Source organism: Lycium barbarum, chromosome 6 (assembly GCF_019175385.1).
Source record: "Lycium barbarum isolate Lr01 chromosome 6, ASM1917538v2, whole genome shotgun sequence".
Taxonomy (NCBI): domain Eukaryota; kingdom Viridiplantae; phylum Streptophyta; class Magnoliopsida; order Solanales; family Solanaceae; genus Lycium; species Lycium barbarum.
Window position 1 is genome coordinate 135,072,123 of NC_083342.1, and position 21,708 is coordinate 135,093,830.

At 36.4% G+C, this 21,708-nt stretch overlaps 3 protein-coding genes across 3 annotated transcripts; all 3 read right to left on the minus strand.

Annotated features, from left to right (window-relative positions):
• Nucleotides 1-7,694: 7,694 nt before the first annotated feature.
• Nucleotides 7,695-8,400, minus strand: LOC132599264 (auxin-induced protein 15A-like). The gene has a single exon (XM_060312555.1). The coding sequence runs from the start codon at nt 8,261-8,263 to the stop codon at nt 8,006-8,008; it is 258 nt and encodes an 85-aa protein (XP_060168538.1). The 5' UTR covers nt 8,264-8,400; the 3' UTR covers nt 7,695-8,005.
• A 10,027-nt stretch (nt 8,401-18,427) lies between these two features.
• LOC132599265 (auxin-responsive protein SAUR21-like) lies at nt 18,428-19,080 on the minus strand. Its single transcript, XM_060312556.1, has one exon. It carries the CDS (start codon nt 18,859-18,861, stop codon nt 18,610-18,612), a length of 252 nt encoding a protein of 83 aa, XP_060168539.1. The 5' UTR covers nt 18,862-19,080; the 3' UTR covers nt 18,428-18,609.
• Nucleotides 19,081-20,736: 1,656 nt separating this feature from the next.
• LOC132599266 (auxin-induced protein 15A-like) lies at nt 20,737-21,483 on the minus strand. Its single transcript, XM_060312557.1, has one exon. The coding sequence runs from the start codon at nt 21,137-21,139 to the stop codon at nt 20,879-20,881; it is 261 nt and encodes an 86-aa protein (XP_060168540.1). The 5' UTR covers nt 21,140-21,483; the 3' UTR covers nt 20,737-20,878.
• Between the last annotated feature and the right edge of the window lie 225 nt (nt 21,484-21,708).

The following is a 21,708-nucleotide window of genomic DNA, read 5'->3' on the forward strand; positions in this document are numbered from 1 at the left end:
ATCCATACCAACAATACTTAAAGACATTCTAAGCAATTCATACAACATTTCCAACAATCCAAAAATTTTCCCTTCCTTTCCACATAATGTAACTCTTCCATTCTAACTTCACACCATCCAACTAATATCAACATTTTTTTTTTCCATATTCATCAACTAACTCAAGATTACCCAAACATATTTCAATAACATTTTAAACAATATCCAAGGATTCGAACCATTCCGCCCATTTCCATATTCCATTCGAAACTTCTACAATTGCAACGAAACTACCAAATCGCATTGTTTTCTTCCAAATTCATTAATAACAACCATAGTTCACATTTAGCATCTTACTTTCATAATTGCATAAAAATTATATAAAAATCACTTAATTTCAATTTCTCATAATTGAATAGTACGCGTGAACAGTGGCGGCGCCGTGAACAGTGCGCCGTCGTGAATAGTAGCGCCGGGAACTTCTCTCTCTCTCTAAGCTTGAGAGCTTCTCTCACTAACTCTACTTTGATGGATGAGTTTTGTGAATAATGGAGGAATATAAGTCATCTTATGCCTTATATAAGTAGCCCTTAACATTGACACATGTCCCACTAATTTACTTGTCTAACTTTAATTAATCAATTTTTGTGATAATCAAAGTTGAAAATTAAAAGCTCTTATTTCATGTCCGAAAATAATTCCTTCTTTAACTTGAGTCGATTTGCTTGCGGATAATTTGTCGTATAAATGTACGGGGCATAACATAAATGGGTTAGGGTGGTGAGGTGGCATGTCATGTGGTGTCCACCTCACCGAGTTGTCAGTGCCACGTCATATCTCATGTCCACCATGGACAATTTTAACGGAGGAGGGGTATATTTGGACCCAAAGTATAACGGAGGGATATATTATTTGAACCCAAAGTTTAACGGAGGGGAATATTTGAACCCAAAGTATAACAGGAATGGTATATTTGGACCCAAAGTATAACATGAATGGTATATTTGGACCCAAAGTATAATGAGGGGTATATTTAACCCTTTTCTGATAGTACAGGGGTATATTTGACCCTTTTCCATTTAAAAAAATTAGGGAAAACATCACTAATTGCCCCCAAAATACAATATATTTACCCACTCACGCCCCCTCCCAAACTATTTTTGCTTCTATCCCCACCGGCTGGAAATATTTACCCGACATACCCCTCGGCCAAACCCCTCCTCTTAGTGATATTATCGCAGTATATTTATATATCACGATGGTATCATAGAGGACTAAGAGAAGGACTAAAACAGTCCTCCGTGATACCATCTTAGTATATTTACGAGAAAAGACATCATTCCCCCCCTAAACTTGGCCTCAAAACTCACTTTAGCAACTAAACTTAACATGTATTTATATACCCCCTTATCTAGTATGAAGTGAAATTAATACCACCCTAAGTTTATAATACCATTTCACAATGGAAGGTGCATTACACACGCGCCAAGTCATTGCCTTTTCAGCACCACGTCATTGCCATGTCAGCACCACATTCTTTCATCACAAATTCTATACCCTTCTCCCTCACTCACAAATTCCAACCCCGCTATCATCACTACCACCGCCGCCACCGGAGCTGCGGTAAAACGCCGGAAAAAGCTCCACCAAATCCCTTTCTCTCAAAATTATTTCTATTCTTCACAGCTTGTCCGAAGCAAAGAACAAAAGGTGAAAAAATCTGCTATATTACTTCAAATTTTTGTTAGACTGAACCTCGGATAAACGCATATCAAAGACAAACTGTGTAATAAAAAGTTTAAATTCACATTGTTGTTGGAATTAATACTTCATCTAAAATTATAATTTTCGCAAGATTGAAGAAGTGAATTTTGAATTTTAAACAATAAAAAGTGGATATTGAAAAAGCTTGAAAATATCAGAAGAGATGAATCTTGACTATATAAAGTACTTTCAATTTGACATATTGATATTTAAGAGACATGCGATGCCGGAACTTCATGCGCAAATGCTTGGAGTTCAATCATATATGCCTGAACTTCATGCAAAAATTTTGAAATTTGTTTGCTTCCAAATTATCTGTAGTTAAGCTTTGGCAAGACAAACTTCAAAGGATATATCAGAACTTTAAATTTGTGCGCATGAATTGATTTAAGGCCTTGATTTAAAGTAGTTAAACTTGCAAAAATATAAGAACTTTGGTGATGACTTAAACTGGTATCTTGAAATAGGCTACATATACACTTCGCCCGTTTTATTTCGTATGGCTCAATAGCAAATCCAACGAATCCAGCAATAGCAACTATAAACTTCAAAAAGTGGTAAATTTATGTCTAGTATTAATATTATTTTTATTAATTTGAGCCATTTTTATAACATTAGGTGTATATATGTACTGATAATATAATAGAGGGTAAAATTAAATCTTTTAATAGTAGATGGGTAAATTTGGTCGGATAATATAACGACAGGGATAGACTTTGACATGATAGTATAAAGAAGAGTAAATGTAAGCAATTTTCAAAAGTAGAGGGGTAAATTCCCTTTTTCCAAAAGTCTTTAACTCATTAGTGATGTGGCTAAAGAGTAAGAACAATAAAATGATTAAGGGAAATTTGACATTTGACGCATTTCTCTCTGTAAAGGGTATAAGGGACAATAACCTTATTTCATGACAATTTTTCAACAAAAATTCTCGATAGATAACCGCACCCATTGTGACCAACAGAGAATTCTGGAGCAGTTGGTCTAATGTCACGTTACTTGTCAATTTTGATGAGTTTTTTTTTTTTACTAGTAAACTGGATATTTATATAATATTTAATTTTTTGGAGGCATGCAAACTTGTGGATTTTGGCTATTAATATCACAAGCCAAAATTTCCCTGTTAAATGTACTTTCTATGAAGTTAGTTCAAAAAGCATCATTCACAAACACCAAAGGAACAGCCTTCAACTTAAGCTTTTTAAAAACTTTCGTTTGGCTCCTTCTTTTGCTAGCAAATCTGTTATCCTATTCTGTTCCCGGTATGTGTGGTTGATCTTTGGTAGCCCAGCTTCATGAAGAATAGGATCATCAATAGGTGCTTCTTCTTTTAGCATGCAAATTGGGTGGATGGGTTTATGTTGTAAATAGGTTCGGTTAAATGGATGGCTCGGGTTTAAATTGATGGCGTGGGAGTAGGTGATGCTCATTTTGGTGGGTCGGTGCGGCTGTAGAGGAGGAGAAAAGTGACTATGCGGATAAACTTAAAGCATATTGCTACGTGAATGTAATTTCTTGTGTTGGATCATATATTTTTGATATTTCCCCAAAATAATATTAACGTAGAAAAAAAGGTAAGGACAAGGGAAATTAATGGTTCAGAGGTAAAAATAAATATATTAAAAAAATATAACTAATAGCAAATATATTCTTTTTCTGAGACCAAAGTCAAATATGATCCTTTTCCGTTTTAAAATTTGAGTTATTTTAAAGTGACAAAATAAAGTCGAGTCGGTTTCCGAAAACCTATATAAGCCGTATTCGTAACTGTATTTCTTTACACAGATATTCAAAGTTTGTGCGCTCATCTTTTCTTGAAACTCTTGCGGAATGGCAGATCATCGCAGATCATCCATCATACATTGTTCCTCCAGAAAATATTAGGCTTCTTGTTGACAAGATTGCACCGCGTGTGGCTGAGTTAGGGGAAGATTGGGAGGAGAAGATTATGTTTAGTCACCCTGGTGATCCTAGTTTTAGTTTCTTTGATGCTTCGGATCGTTATCATCCCTATTATAAGCACCGTGTCACTGAAGTTCTTCGGGAACAACGTCTTATGAGTTTAATTGAAGGAGTGCAGTGCTTGTGGCAAGGCTCGAGAAGCATAATATGCTAAATAATCCTGGTCATTTGAGCTACAGTTCCGTCCATGCTTCCAATCCTTACCATGCCTATTTTCTGCAACGTGTTGCTGAAGCTCGCGCAAAAGATCAGCTTATGGATTTAGCCCCCCCTGTTGAAAAACTTAAAAATTTAAAGCTGTAGGAAATCAAATTAATTAGTATAGTTTGATATTTTAGTTCATGTCTAGTTAAAATTTAGAGTCAAATAAACGAATATGTTTTGATTTCGTACTACTATATATATGGTTGCTGCTACCTATTTTCATTGTGTGAAGATTGTAGAAAGCATTAAAAGATTTATGAGTTTTTGAATAAAATATTTTCGTTCAGCCTGTGCTCCTCCGACCGCTTATTAGAAAAGAATCACAGTTAGTTTGTCTCTGCCAATTAGACGTTTGTTTGTGTTAAATTTGTAGCAAAGTTGTGGATTTCCTTTAAGATTTCAGGTTTCCATGCCTTTAATTTTTCCGACACATAGTTGTTGTTTTGCTAATACTTGACTTACATGGTGATTATGTTGATCAAGACACTTTGATTCCTAAAATTACAAGTGTTTTGATTCGTCGTGTTCCTGGATTAGCTCGCTTGCCCATAGTAATTCCACCCCTTACCGACCCAAAGCAAGTGTGTTAGGAGGAGGAGGTTCATTCAGTGAAATCAGAGTTAATCATGTTTAAGTATACATCTAGTAGGCAACTTCTATCATTAATATGGTTTCTAGTAAACATTTGTTCTCAAAAAAGAAAAGTATTATCAATCATCACATACCAATAGAACAAAGGGATGAGTCAAAAGAATTGTTAGTTTTTCACAGAAGTTAAGAGGGCATTCCCCTGTATATATGAAGCAACGAGGGCCTAACCTTTGAATCAAACTGACTAGGAAAAAAACCAATGTTATATGACAGAATTGAATATAGAAGACTGGCTTAGACTAGTGCCAGTTTTATCCGTCAGGTTCTCCAACGCCTCAGGAGTCTGTCCAAATCCTTCCTAATGTCGATACGAAGTCCTATCAAGACATGCCTTCATTAACGTTTTCATTTTGAATCCCAGAAATCCATGGTTTTTAAGAATTAGCATGAATGCTTTGGAGTAATCTGCATAATTGATCTGAACATCAGGGTGTTGCAGATTCAGCTGTTGAACTGCTTTAATCAGATGACTTGATCAACTTTGCTGATCAGATTATCCCAAGTTATCCAGCTGATCCAGCCAGAGATTTGTTTTAAAGACAGCATTGATGGAACATGTCTGATGGAGTGTGATCTACTAATGTCAGTTCGTTGATATTTTGAATTTCTGCTGCAGGTATATAGTTTAGTTTGTTGTTATTACCTTTTCTTGAGCCGAGGGTCTATCGGAACAACCTCTGTATCCCACAAGGTACCCCAGACCCCACCATGTGAGACTATACTGGGTATGTTGCTGTTATTAACATATTATTTCAGTATTCAGGATAAGGTGTCTTCTTTAGAGTTAATTACAGTGGCGGACCTAGGATTTTTACCAAGTGGGTTCAATATATAAGAAATATATAAATAACATTGTATATACATATATATTTTTTAAAAACAGATTAAATATACATGTATATACAGTGTTATTTTTCAACGAAGTGGGTTCATATGAACCCACTTGAAACCACATAGGACCGCCCCTGGTTAATTAACGTAGACTTTAACACTTTAGAAGCTCCAATTCCCATGTTATGAAGAATGGAGTCATAATACTGAAAATCCAAATGACCAAAGTATGAATCTGAACAGATTTCATTTGCTAAAAAATGTGCTGTATGCCTTTCTGACATCAGCTACTACTGATAATTACATCTAAAATTGGGATCTAATGTCGCAGCTGACAGTAGTCCCCTCTATCTAATTTCAGTAATATGGTATGAATAATGAGTCTTTCCTAATTCTTCTAATGTACAAACTAGAAAGGTTAGTTCTTTACAAAACTGTGGAAGGAAAAACCTCAGAACCTACTCAAGCGAGAAGTAAGATTAATGAACATCCTCGCTACAGGGAATTGTGACACCACCCATTGGATGATCAAAGCCAAATTCTTCCTCAGCTTGACTAAGCAAGTCTTGAAATTCCGGTTGATTCAAGAATGATATGGGGATCACAAATCTCTTCTTTTGCTTCTTCCCATCATAAACAGCAAAATGGCCTTTCGGAACGTCTCTAGCTGCAGTAGACTTCTTGATTATACGAGGCATACGGATATCCATGGTTGTTTAGTTCAATATAGATGAGCAAATAAGGAAGGGAAGAACTTGTAAGGACTTTGAAAGCAGAGGAAAGCTTTGTATGATTTCAAGTTTTGGTGAGAGCTGATATGGTAAACCCTTCTTTGTATGTGTTTATATAGGGCAATGAAAAGTTGTAGAATCCTACTATATGCATTAGATAGGCATTATGTGGCACTAGTTACAGATTACTTGTGTGGTTGAGTTTTGGTGCAGCACTATTTAGAGACAATAGCACATGTAAGCCTTCCAACTAATTATCAGACTATTTAGACTTTGCAACTCTGTCTAAAAGAAGGCCCCATTGATATTCACAACAAACAACAGATAGAAACCTCATCTTCTTGAAAATGGTACAGTTAGGGAGTAGCCATTTCTTGATGTTGAATCAACAAGTTGTAGTCAGTATTCGAATGATTGATAATGAAATGCTTATCTAGCTATGATACTTTTAGACAAAATCTGATCGCCCATATTGCTAAAGCGATGGCTCAGGATACAAGTTGGTTCTTATGAAAAAAAGTACATTATTTATGGTTCCAAGTGGTATTGCAGTTGAAGATTTAAAGTTACCTATAAAATGGTCAAATTAGGATCATTATTATTTGAATAATAGTGATTTGGATAAGTTGGAATATTTCTCCAGATTCATTTATCGATAAGATGGTCATGGGTCATGCAATGTTTCTAGTCAAAGAAGAGCAAAACCAACCAGTGTCTACTTGTGTTGTGCCAGTGCTGAGCATCTGTGGACCTCAGTACTAAATTTTGTAGGAAACAACCAAGAGAAGAATGCAGAAGCTTATCTTAATCTGGTATGCAATTATGATAATAGACTGGTACTAATCCACAAGAACAACATTCTGGCTGAAATTTGTCGAGAAAGTCAATTGGCACAGTGCACCTTGAGTTGAACATATTATATAATCCAACAATAACTTGACTTTGAACAGCAGATTCCTAGTATACCAAACTTCTAAGTATTTATGAACAGCCAGGACTATGGCTTATATGGTACTAGGGACAAAGATCTCAAAAGGTACAGTAAAACTATAAGAGTTTACTGATAGTCATTTAAATTATAACAAGAGGTAACTTTCCATGTGTAGCCTGACATGGTAACCTATAGATTAGAGTGACTTGTTAAAGCGATTAAATTAAAGTGTAATTTCTTTTAATGTCATTGTATATAATTTTAACTCATTATAATTATACAGGGCATGAAACACTGCAATGACTCTCAGGGTTCTTGCTGTGGCAAAATATGTTGATCTTTTTAGTGATGGGCTGCAACATGGTCTAGCTTCAAGCATGTTAAATGTAAAAATTCTGTATGATACTGTCAACCTGTAGTAAACCCGTTCTCACACTCTTGTAACTTACTCTGATCTTAAGGTAAGGAGTGTTAGGTGTTGGATTGACTTGTTAAATTTTCTCACAAACTTCACCTACCATATAAAAAAGTTCAAAAACCAAGAGGATTTTTCTATTATGCAATAATGATGTATACTTTCTTTCAGTGTCGGATAAAAGTGAAATACAATGCTCCAGATAATTGTCTAAAGAAAACTCTGATTTGGTAATATAAAATATCAACTAAATAATATTGACTGATGTTTACAAATCATGCATACAAGTTAAATTAAACTAAGTTTGAAATTTTATCTTGAAAAGCTTAAAGATAAAAAAGAATCGGATACATTTAGTGAGAGAAGATAATGTTGTATCTGTATTCTTTGAATTAGTCTTTGTGAGTCAAAAAGCACCAATCTTTGTGGTGCTAAGCTTCATATAGCTTCTAATTAACCAACTGTACAATATGGATCTCCTACTTTAGTATACAAAATTGTGAGATCTAAAAAGTAAAAATGATCTCAATTACATACTTAAATCCTAAATTGAGAAGTGATGCCAATGAAGATGTCCTCTGAGCAGGGAATTGTTACACCGCCCATTGGATGGTCAAAGTCAAATTCTTCCTCTGCTTGACTTAGCAAGTCTTGAAATGAAGGCTGGCTCAAGTATGATATGGGGATCACAAATCTCTTCCTCTGCTTCTCCCCAACATAAACAGCAAAATGGCCTTTGGGAACATCCAAGGATGTTGAAGATTTCTTGATTACACGAGGAACACAGATAACCATGATCTTTTATTTAAGATGAGCAAATGATCAAGAGAAGAATTACAAAATATTCAGAAAGCAAAGGAAAATCTTTGAGTAGTTCTCTGGTTTTGTGGAGGAGTTGTTGTGGTGGTGGCTTCTTCTGAAAACATGTTTATATAAGCAAAAAGCAAGTCATAAAATCTCCTGATACGTGGTGAAGAGCCATTTGGGTTGGGCGTCAGTAAAAGACAATGACATATCAATTACCACATGGTCTTGTCTTCCAGCTAATTGACATGATTAATTACTTCAGCTCATATAAGTTCAAGAACACTAGGTCCTACTTTTTTCTCATACATGGAGCAAAGGATCTCTCAAAATCAAATCCATAAATATGGAAGATGCCATATGATGATTTCAGGGACCACAACATATGCAAACTGTCTATCCATTTATATAAGAATAATAAGAGAAAACATGCCAACCTTATTTAGAATTTCACTGGTGAAGAGGCATTTGTTGCACTATTGATTGACGATAACACAAGAAGTATCACATGGTCTTGCTGTGCAACTCATTCTCAAGAATTTATGGTTATCAGCCATTGTGCCTGAAGATGAACAGGCCCCATTATTTTTCATGACAAGATAGAGAACAGAGGATCTTTAGAAATCAAATTGACAACAACTGGTGATTGTCTTGTAATGATTCAGGTCTGGACTACTTCGTCAGAGATGTCTTGCTGTTAACAATGGTAGTTCCAACTGGTATATCAAGTCGCAAGTGGACTATTTGAGAGTTAGAATTCTACAACACTACAATAAGAGATAAATTTACTGAAAGATCTTACAACTTGTGTGTTTAGTGTCACGCCCCGAACCATGGCCTGGACGTAACACGGCACTCGGTGCCTGACTGCATGTGACCGAGCGAACCACATGGCTTGCTGAACTATCATGAGGCATACATGAGCGGAAATATAACGTGAATGCATGATGAGCCTTTATAAAACGTGATAAGTCATAATACTTAATAAAAATACTTGTTTAAACATGAGTGCGGAAATAACATGAATGAGCCAAAAATGGCTAGACGACTCTGAATGTCTGACATAACATAACTGACTTGTCTAGTCTATGAAACCTCTATCATGAGTCTAACTGGAAAACATACTTACTGGGACAAGACCCCCAGCATACCTTTAGATGCAAAACTAAATAAAGAAATACAATGTATAAACCCCGAATGAGATGGGGCTCACCAATAAGCTGATACGAATGTTGTCCTACTGAGTAGATGTGTCGTCCTGTATATCAGTACCTGCATCGTGAAATGCAGGCCCCCGGGCAATAAAAAGGGGACGTCAGCACATTGAATGTACTGGTATGTAAACCAACTGAAAGAAATAACATGGGACATGGAATAACATGATAAGAACTGAAACTGAAAACCTGGACATGAACATGAGTGCATACATATATATATAAAACATGGTAAAAATATCATAAGTAGGGAGAGCAATAACTTATAACCGATCCATGGTCTGGTGCTTGCGTCCCGCCAGCAGAACACTCAGTCCTTGCCAGGGAACATGAGCTTTAATAAAGTATGAAAGGATCCAGTCATTATGAGAGATCGTCCGGGACATGGGTGGAGCGATCCTCATCCTACGGTGGCTACGTAGTTTTAGGCTATCTGAAGCCCTCCTCGGTAATTAATGCAACTCCCAAACATGAACATGTAAAATAGTGGCACTTGCTGCCCATGGTTATCATGAATCGTAACTTGCTTGTACATGGTATTCATGATCATAACTTGCTTGTACATGGTTTTCATGAATCATAACTTGCTTGTACATGATTTTCATAAATCATAACTTGCTTGTACATGATTTTCATAAATCATAACTTGCTTGTACATGGTTTTCATAAATCATAACTTGTAAATATAGTTTCATAAGATAACTTGTCATAGTCTTGCAAAACATGTTTTTGATGCATGAGTAATAACAATAGTTCATAATCATATATATATATACTTGACTTGAAAACATGCTTGTAACTTGCTGGATGAAATCATAAAGTTTCATATAAACATAATGAGAACACATGAGGAAGAATTCATGATTCATGGATTTAGCTAGGATTCCTAATATCCGTAATGGAAGATTAGGAATACAATAACGAACATAGATACAAAATTCTTGTACATACATACATAATTACGGGCTACCAATATGTTGGGTTTAATGCCCTAAGATTTGAACTTCATATATTTTACGAAACGAATCATGGGGAAGAACGTAGAGATTCCCACATGTGGATGGAAGTTCTACATACCTTAGTTGTTCCAAAACTTGAATTAAAGACTTGGATTTTGAAGAAGATTTCCTAAATCTTGATTCTTGAATCTTGAGATGGGTTTTCTTGAAAACCCTAGATTAGGAATGATTATTTCTTGTTTAGATTACAAGGATATATGTTAGAATTGAGTTGGAATAATTGGAATGGACTTACCTTGGTGTTCTTGATGTTGGAGGAGAGTAGGAGGTCGTTCTAGGGTTTGAGGGAATGAAAAATAATGACTTGAACTGATATAAACGAACATATAATGTTTTGGAAAATGCAGTTTACGTCCAGCACTGTGCTGGCCGTATTTCAAGTTTACGGGCCGTAAACTGTAATACGGTCCGTATTCTGCCATATGGACTGCACTGCCTCTCTTCAGTAAAATGGCCATAACTCTTTGCACAGATGTCCGTTTGACCCCCGTAAGATACCGTTGGAAAGGTATTTCAATTCTCTACAACTTTCATCAAGGAAGTTTTCCCAAATTCCAAACAAGTTTTGAAATGCGGGCCGTAAAGTGAAATACGGTCCGTATTTAACCATATGACCTCAAAATGTCAAATTCCAGAATGTTCAGAAATTCTTGGTTTCAGTTTACGGGCACTGTTCATGGTCGTAAATTGAAATATGACCACTGTTCATGGGCGTAAACCACCATATCACAACTGAACGGAAAAATTTCAATTCTCACATTCTTTATGTGATGTTCTAAGTCTAGGATCGTGGTCAAAACTTTCGTTAAAAGTACGGGGTGTTACAATATCTCCCCCTTGGGATCATTCGTCCTCGAATGATGGGTCATGGTTAAGGATATGGCTGGACATGGCTTGAATACATGAACATGAATGAAAGACGACATAAAACATAAGAGCTTGGCATGTTTACGTGGGAGCATGATCATGGATCATGAGAACTGAATGTGTGATTACATGGAAACATGGATACTGAAGCATGAGACATGAAACATGAGCGATGAATACATGACATGAGCGTGAAACATGAGACATAACATGGGGCATGAAAACTGACATGACATAGTTTTATGAAAACGTCAGTGCCTAAACATGAGACATGAATAGCGAATATATGAACTTGAACGTGAAACGTGAGGCATGAATACATAAGAGACATTATAACCCTTCTCCAAATTGTCATTAAGCCATCATTAATTCGATTCTCGTAATTCTTGCCCGACATACAACATATACCTTGCTTTCCTTAACAACTTTCGTCTCCTACCACAAATGTCTTTGAAATCTCATTTAGAGTCATTACTTCTTACTCGTCAACATGTCGTACACGTAATACCCTTCGTGGGTCTATTCACAGTACGCTAACGGGGAAATTTCCAAGGTGTAACATTCTTCCCTTTTTTTTTTTTTTTTTTTTTTTTTTTTGGAGAATTCGTCCTCGAATGTTAAACATTCGGGATTCGACAAAAATTTTGCCAGAGTTTCTCCTGTAATATGGCACTACCAACCTGTCACAACAACCCATAATATCATTGCCTCACAGGGCTACATCACAATAGCACTATAAATTGGCCACACACGACCAAAAGTGTGAAAAGAAAGCTTACATACCTCAAAATCTTGGTGTTTCATCATAAATCTCTTCTGCGGGCTTAAACAAGTGTGGGTACATGGATTTCATATCTCCTTGGCTTCAAATGTAGCCTCCTCAACTTTCTGACTCCCCCACAGGACTTTCACTGATGTTATTTCCTTAGTTCTCAACTTGCGAACTTGACGGTCAAGAATGGCTATGGGGATCTCCTCATAGGTGAGGTCATACTTAACTGTTATAGCATTAGCAAGAACAACCAACGATGGGTCTCCTATACACTTCCTCAACATGGATACATAAAACACTGTACAACAGCCAAATCTTGTGGCAACTCAAGTTCATAAGCTACTAGTCCGACCTTTCGTAGAATTCTGTAAGGTCCAATATATCTGGGATTGAGCTTCCCTTTCTTGCCAAATCTCATAACACCCTTCATAGGTGAGACTTTAAGGAACACCTAATCATCAACTGAAAATTCTAAGTTCCCTTTGCCTCACATCTGTATATGACTTCTGGTGACTCTGAGTCGTTTCAACGCTCCTATATTAACTTGACTTTCTCCATATCCTGCTAAACTAAAATCTGGTCCTACAAACTCTGCCTCACCAACTTTGAACCAACCAATTGGTAATCTATACCTTCGCTCAAAAAGGGTTTCAAATAGTGCCATACCAATACTAGAATGGTAATCCCTTTTTTTTTTTTTTGTAGGTAAACTCAATAAGAGACAGGTGGTCATCCCAATTACCATTGAAATCAAGGACACATGGTTACTGAACTGAATGAATACAAGATTACTATACTGCTGAGATACTAAACTGAATGTCTATTGTACTGACTGAAGACTGGGCTGACTGAATACTGAGCTAATTGAATACTGGATTAGCTGTATACTGAGCTGACTAAATACTGGATTAGCTGAATACTGAGCTGACTGAATATTGGATTAGCTGAATACTGAACTGGCATGAATACGTGAGTACTAGACTGATAACTGAGTATTGAACTAACATGAATATTATAACAGAGATCTGAATAACGTATCTGTCTGACCATTTGTCTGAGGATGAAAAGCTGTGCAAAGGTTCACCTCTGTACCAAATCCTTTCTGAAAGGATTTTCAAAAGTTCACTGTGAACTGAGCACCAACTCTGAAATAATGGACACTGTGATCCCATACAATCCGGTAATTTCATTAACATATGACTTGGCATAATCTTCTGTTCAATCTGGGGTCTTAACTGGCAATAAGTGCGTTGACTTCGTAAGTCTGTCCACAATCACCCAAATTAAATCATGCCTCATAGCTGAACGAGGTAGACCTGATACAAAGTCCATATTGATCATTTCCCATTTCCAGACAGGAATATCAATATTCTGAGCCAAGCCACCGGGCCTCTGGTGTTCGGCTTTCACCTACTGACAGTTCAGGCACTTAGCTACAAAATCTGCCACATTCTTCTTCGTATCATTCCACCAATAAATATCCTTAAGATCATGGTACATCTTAGTGGAACCTGGGTGGATGGAATACCTAGAGTTGTGAGCTTCTGACATGATTCGCTCTCTCTGAGCCCATCAACATCTGGAACGCATAATCAGCCTTGATATCTCAAGGTACCATTATCTCCCTCCTTCTCAAAAGCTAAGTCTTTCTATTCGTGAATCCTTTTTTTTCATCTGCAGCAAGTAGGAATCACCAAACTGCTTCTCTCTAACTTCGATGACTAAGGAGGAATAAGCCATGTTCTGGGCAACAACTCCACCTACTTCGAAGCTTGAAAGTCGAATTCCTAGCTTGGATAAGCGGTGAACTTCTTTCACCATATTTATCTTATCTGTCTAAATCATGAGCCATACTTCCCATACTTTATTTTAGATACTTCCTAAAATACTCATAGTACTGTTGTGCGCTAAGTCTATGACTAGCACCTTAAGGATTAGAGTCTCGTGCAATGGCACTATCCTTGTGACACATATCTGGGCATAATCTTATAGCTTTTCTGTGATCGCCTAATCGATAATAATTGAACTTGACATGATTTGCTCGACGATCATTCTACTCATTTCGGGTTAGGCATATTCCCTATGGAGACTATCCCATTATGCCAACCTAACTGAACTGAGGTTCTTCATATATCATACTAACCCTTCGGGTCTTCAATTATCTCACTGGACTTACTGGCGATTTATGCATCTCCCCCTTAGACCAAGGCTAACATCTCATAATTATAAATTATTCTCTTTTGATAGGATTTCAATTAACATTCCTTATCTTCTGTAATTCCTTTGTACTCTACAACACTGATTTTTTTTTTTTTTACTCACATCGGAGCAATTCCTCATGGGGAAAAACAAAATTTACTTACATGAACGGGTTGCTACTGTATTCATAACTGGCATACTCCATCTTAACGACTTAACTCTGCTCACACTTGTAAATCTTAGGAAAACCTCTTTTGACAACTCTTAAAGGCTATTCTTCTGTAGTTTGCTCTCTTACAGCTTTAGCTGATTTCTTCTTCCACTAATCACTCTATTCTGAACTTAACTTAAGCCTTTGTTTTCTCACACACATTCGGATGTATCCGAACTGTCACCCACACAAGGTGTTCATCTAAATAGGAAATCAAATCTTATTTCTCAAAGTCAGTTGCACTCGTAACTTAGTCAAATCTTATCATTACTGTTGACATGACTTTTCCAGACATATTACGAACTTATATCTCGTTCTCCTTCTATTTCTAGGAAAATTTTGGCAGAGTTTCCTCTGTATTTCTTACTATCCCAAAACCTGCACGCAGGAAATACCAACAACGCCTCGCAAGGCCAACATGTATACATATATATATCATATCATAGCATAGCCACACAGGGCTCCCAATTTCAACAACAGTATAAAAATGATGAACTTACCTCATATGTCCAACTCAAACTGTACTTGTTACACTTTCCTGTTTATTTTCCCTTTCAATCTTTAACTGCAGATAGAGTGGGTCCTGATGCCCTCCGATAGAAAACTGTGTGCCACTACTTCCTTGAGATCCTCCATGACTTACCTTTTTCCTGTTGACTTAGCTCCTTTTCTAATTTCTCTGATATTCTCTCCCTGTTGTATTTCATTCTTCTTTCTCAAGAATATCATTATCATTCAACATACCATTCATTCCACTACACCCCTTCTTGGGCAACTTACATTGTATTCCACTTTCAATAGCACTTGAAGTCTCATTCGTTACCAGTAAGTACTGCACAATTGTACCCCCTATGGGTAAACATCCTTACTTGGACCATAAATTATTTGTTCATCTCCTGCGCATTCGAAACGTACGTAATTCGAGAGGAAGAGAAATTTCTTATTGCTCTAAGCTTCATGGCACGATCTAGAGTAGAAAGAAATGAGACAAATCCTGAATGTCTTGGTGGTCAACTGCTTATATGTATGGGGCCCTCACACATATAAAAGTGACCCCACTGGACACGGTTTCATAGACTCCCTAAAGACATTTGAACCTAGGCTCTGATACCAAGTTTTGTCACGCCCCGAACCATGGCCTGGACGTAACACGGCACTCGGTGCCTGACTGCATGTGACCGAGCGAACCACATGGCTTGCTGAACTATCATGAGGCATACATGAGCGGAAATATAACGTGAATGCATGATGAGCCTTTATAAAACGTGATAAGTCATAATACTTAATAAAAATACTTGTTTAAACATGAGTGCGGAAATAACATGAATGAGCCAAAAATGGCTAGACGACTCTGAATGTCTGACATAACATAACTGACTTGTCTAGTCTATGAAACCTCTATCATGAGTCTAACTGGAAAACATACTTACTGGGACAAGGCCCCCAGCATACCTTTAGATGCAAAACTAAATAAAGAAATACAATGTCTAAACCCCGAATGAGATGGGGCTCACCAATAAGCTGATACGAATGTTGTCCTACTGAGTAGATGTGTCGTCCTGTATATCAGTACCTGCATCGTGAAATGCAGGCCCCCGGGCAATAAAAAGGGGACGTCAGCACATTGAATGTACTGGTATGTAAAACAACTGAAAGAAATAACATGGGACATGGAATAACATGATAAGAATTGAAACTGAAAACCTGGACATGAACATGAGTGCATACATATATATATATAAAACATGGTAAAAATATCATAAGTAGGGAGAGCAATAACTTATAACCGATCCATGGTCTGGTGCTTGCGTCCCGCCAGCAGAACACTCAGTCCTTGCCAGGGAACATGAGATTTAATAAAGTATGAAAGGATCCAGTCATTATGAGAGATCGTCCGGGACATGGGTGGAGCGATCCTCATCCTACGGTGGCTACGTAGTTTTAGGCTATCTGAAGCCCTCCTCGGTAATTAATGCAACTCCCAAACATGAACATGTAAAATAGTGGCACTTTCTGCCCATGGTTATCATGAATCGTAACTTGCTTGTACATGGTATTCATGATCATAACTTGCTTGTACATGGTTTTCATGAATCATAACTTGCTTGTACATGATTTTCATAAATCATAACTTGCTTGTACATGGTTTTCATAAATCATAACTTGCTTGTACATGGTTTTCATAAATCATAACTTGCTTGTACATGGTTTTCATAAATCATAACTTGTAAATATAGTTTCATAAGATAACTTGTCATAGTCTTGCAAAACATGTTTTTGATGCATGAGTAATAACAATAGTTCATAATCATATATATATATATATATACTTGACTTGAAAACATGCTTGTAACTTGCTGGATGAAATCATAAAGTTTCATATAAACATAATGAGAACACATGAGGAAGAATTCATGATTCATGAATTTAGCTAGGATTCCTAATATCCGTAATGGAAGATTAGGAATACAATAACGAACATAGATACAAAATTCTTGTACATACATACATAATTACGGGCTACCAATATGTTGGGTTTAATGCCCTAAGATTTGAACTTCATATATTTTACGAAACGAATCATGGGGAAGAACGTAGAGATTCCCACATGTGGATGGAAGTTCTACATACCTTAGTTGTTCCAAAACTTGAATTAAAGACTTGGATTTTGAAGAAGATTTCCTAAATCTTGATTCTTGAATCTTGAGATGGGTTTTCTTGAAAACCCTAGATTAGGAATGATTATTTCTTGTTTAGATTACAAGGATATATGTTAGAATTGAGTTGGAATAATTGGAATGGACTTACCTTGGTGTTCTTGATGTTGGAGGAGAGTAGGAGGTCGTTCTAGGGTTTGAGGGAATGAAAAATAATGACTTGAACTGATATAAACGAACATATAATGTTTTGGAAAATGCAGTTTACGTCCAGCACTGTGCTGGCCGTATTTCAAGTTTACGGGCCGTCCGTATTCTGCCATATGGACTGCACTGCCTCTCTTCAGTAAAATGGTCATAACTCTTTGCACAGATGTCCGTTTGACCCCCGTAATATACCGTTGGAAAGGTATTTCAATGCTCTACAACTTTCATCAAGGAAGTTTTCCCAAATTCGAAACAAGTTTTGAAATACGGGCCGTAAAGTGAAATACGGTCCGTATTTAACCATATGACCTCAAAATGTCAAATTCCAGAATGTTCAGAAATTCTTGGTTTCAGTTTACGGGCACTGTTCATGGTCGTAAATTGAAATATGACCACTGTTCATGGGCGTAAACCACCATATCACAACTGAACGGAAAAATTTCAATTCTCACATTCTTTATCTGATGTTCTAAGTCTAGGATCGTGGTCAAAACTTTGTTAAAAGTACGGGGTGTTACATTTAGTCCCTTGTTGTAAGTTATTATGCAGGATCAACTTTCCAGATTAGAATAACCCGACTTATCTTTGCAGATACTTAGAAATGTTACCAAATAGTAGAGATTAGAAATTTTTACTGGCTATCAACATGTCTATGTCTATGTCATACAAATCTCCATTAAGTTATGAGTCAGCCATAACCTTAAATATTGGCAGAAATTTGCACTGATATTCAAGAAAAGAATATCTAATTAAGAGCTAATTAATTTGCATTCAGCTGCACAGTACTTCCACAATGCTGCAGCTCTAGTACATGGTGAGTTAAACCAAAAAGTGTAATTATCATTTACCAATATGTTAGTGACCATAATATCACCAATTGAATAGGTTTTGCCGCTTAGAGGTCTAGATCCGAGGTCATTCTGATTTGTAAACCATGAGAGTTGACCAAAAAATTTCTATTGCAATGAATTCATTAATCAATAAATGGAATAGAATTAAACCATAGAAGTAAAAAGGTTCATTACTTCAATTTCTTTGAAGTAGAAAAATGTGTCCTTAGTCAAGAGACAAGGGAATGACATCCATTCTTTATGGAACGAAACTCATTAGTCTACCTAGTGTTTCTTCTAACTCTAAACTGTACAGCTATACAAAATTGTCTAAGCAAAAAATGGAGGCAGGTTTCTCTTCTCACTTCCTCAATCGAGATGTGAGATCAATGAAGAAATCTTCACTGCAGGGAATTGTCACACCACCCATTGGATGGTCGAAGCCAAATTCTTCTTCAACTTGACTAAGCAATTTTTGAAATAAAGGTTCGCTCAAGAATGATATGGGGATCACAAATCTCTTCTTCTGCGTTTCCCCGACATACACAACAAAGTGACCCTTGGGAACATCTCTAGTTGTGGAAGACTTCTTGATCATTCGAAGAATAGCCATGATCTTTTAGTTTTAGTATAGATGAGAAATGACAGAAAGAATTACTAAAAAAAACTCAAACACAGAAAGATTTGAATACTTTCAAGTTTGCTGAGAGCTGTGGTGGTAGATACGTCTTTGAATATGTTTATATAGGCAATGGCAACTCATACAAAAACTGCTGATATGTGTTGAATAGCAATTTGTGGGCACCATCAGAAGACAATGTCACTGAAGTGTCACATGCTTTTGCCTTCCAAGTATGGAAAACTTTGCACTATTAGTTCAAGAACATTACCCTACCTTATTTGAAACTTGGAGTGAAGCATTATTCATTTGTAGAATTTTTAAGAAGAGATGACCTGGAGCATGGACCACCAGGATGAAAAACATAACCATATTGGGAAAACATAAAATGTTTATTACTATCCTAAAACAAGAAGTAATGTGAGAGAGGTCTTAGTTATCAAGGACAACAGGCCCTACGTTTTCTATGAACTTAGAGCAAAGTATCCCTCACAATCAAATTGCTAAAATAGACTTGTGCCATGTTATTATTTATGTGTAGATACACATCCCCCGGAATGCGTAGATGGTAACATGGTTTCTTGTAAGCGCTATCCCCAAGAAAATAAAAAAATTTAAATGACCATAATTTCCAATTCCAAGTGCTTCTTAGCTTAGGTCTATAACTTGATCCAAAATATATGGGATAATTTATCATTAATCATTATAGCCCTAAATGGTTGAAAAGAATTTGTATGTGGAGATTTGGGATATGATACTGAGATTGTAAAAAATTGCTTCTGTTTTATTCCATCATCACACAGTCAGGGCGGAGCTAGGTTGGGCCAAAGGGGTCATCCGAACCTCCTTCGGCAAAAAATTACATCGTATATACAAAATTAATTTTTTTTTTATGTATATTAAAAGTTGAACCCTTATCTTCTTCGTGTGCTTATTTCTTTATATTTTTTAACCCCTTATTTATTGTTCTACTTAGTTGGTTGTATATATATAGCAGAAGGCCACCCAATAGGCTGCCTAATCAGTGTTGTGATTGAGAAACATTTGGTTTCAGATCATATAGGTGAAGAAGAGAACCGTACCTGATCATGATACCCGAAAACATTCTAATAATGGGTGGTAAAGGTGATTTGATTGATATCTATTAAAGACAGTAGTACATGAAGAAAGGGTCATATGAATTTTCCTTTTATGTCCTTTTGTGAAGTACTTATAATCCTTTCAAACAACAATTTGTAAAAACAAAATTCAGGTTTCATGTCATGAAGTTTTTGAATAACATATCCATGAACCGGCTTACCCAATTCAAAGAGCCTTAGAACTTAAAGCATCTGAAAGAGAACTTTTACCCCTGGCCGTGTATAGGTATCGTCCTCACTAATGCAAGGCCCCAGTCCACATTTTAGCTTCAGAGCAACCTGACAGGAATTTCATCGAACAACATAACTGCATTCTTGGTAAGCAATGACTCAACATGATTATAGTTGCAAGTTGCAAACTGATAAACCTAATTGAAATATTAATCACTGGTTTTATATCTTTCTTTCAGTTTTATTGATAACAGCTATTTTAGTTATTTAATAACTCAAATGGATGTACTGGGGACATTGTTGTTCTTGTTGTAATAATTCAAATGGATCAATATAAATTGTTCAAATGGGAATTTGAAGTTTCATGATTGTAGGTTTGATTTGCACCTCTCAAAAAAGCAAAATATGCAAATTCATTCCCAAAATCAAGCAATATTTCAAGTTATATCTTGGCCAAGTAAATAAGCTGAATGATTAAACACTTCAAGATAAGTTTTCTTTTCAACACATTTAGTGAGAAATGAATATGTTTTCTGTATTGTTTGAATTAGAGTCTATGTGAGTCAAAAAGCACCAATCTTTGTGGTGCTAAGCTTTACTTAGATTCTAACTAATCAACTGTACAATATGGATCTCCTACTTTGTATACAAAATTGTGAGACTCAAAAAGAAAAAAGGGAAAAATGATCTCAAGCATATACTTAAATCCTAAACTGAGAAGTGATGCCAATGAAGATGTCCTCTGAGCAGGGAATTGTTACACCGCCCATTGGATGATCGAAGCCAAATTCTTCCTCTGCTTGACTTAGCAAGTCTTGAAATGAAGGCTGGCTCAAGTATGATATCGGAATCACAAATCTCTTCTTTTGCATCTCCCCAACATAAACAGCAAAATGGCCCTTGGGAACATCCAAGGATGTCGATGATGACTTCTTGATTATACGAGGAACACGAATAGCCATGATCTTTAATTAGATGAACAAAGTAACGATTACAATTGCTAATTCGGTTATGAAAGCACAGGAAAGCTTTGAGTAGTTTTCTAGTATTTTGGAGAGTTGTTGTGGTGGCAACTGGCAACTTCTCAAAAAATGTTTATATAAGCAAATGGAAAGTCATAAAATCTCATGATTTGTGGTGAAGAGCCAGTTAGGTTAGGCATCAGTAAAAGCCAATGACATATCAATAACCTGATGCCTTCCAACTAATTGACATGATTAATTACTTTAGCTCACGTAAGTTCAACTGTTCAAGAACACTAGGTCCTACCTTTTTCTCATACATGGAACAAAGGATCTCTCATAATCCAATCCATAAAAATGGATGGTGCCTATCCACTAGGACTATATGTGTCCATTTATGCAAGAATTATAAGAGAAACAATCCAACATACTTTAAATTTCACTGGTGAAGAGGCATTTGTTGTTCTGTTGATTGACAATAGTACATGAATTGTCACATGGTTTTGCTACCAAACCCATCTGCCACATATATGATCTTAGCCATTGCTCTTGAAGATCAGCAGGCCCCA

Excerpts from the sequence above, each read along its gene's own strand:
- LOC132599264 (XM_060312555.1), bottom strand. The coding sequence starts at position 8,263 with ATGGTTATCTGTGTTCCTCGTGTAATCAAGAAATCTTCAACATCCTTG.
- LOC132599265 (XM_060312556.1), bottom strand. The coding sequence starts at position 18,861 with ATGGCTATTCTTCGAATGATCAAGAAGTCTTCCACAACTAGAGATGTT.
- LOC132599266 (XM_060312557.1), bottom strand. The coding sequence starts at position 21,139 with ATGGCTATTCGTGTTCCTCGTATAATCAAGAAGTCATCATCGACATCC.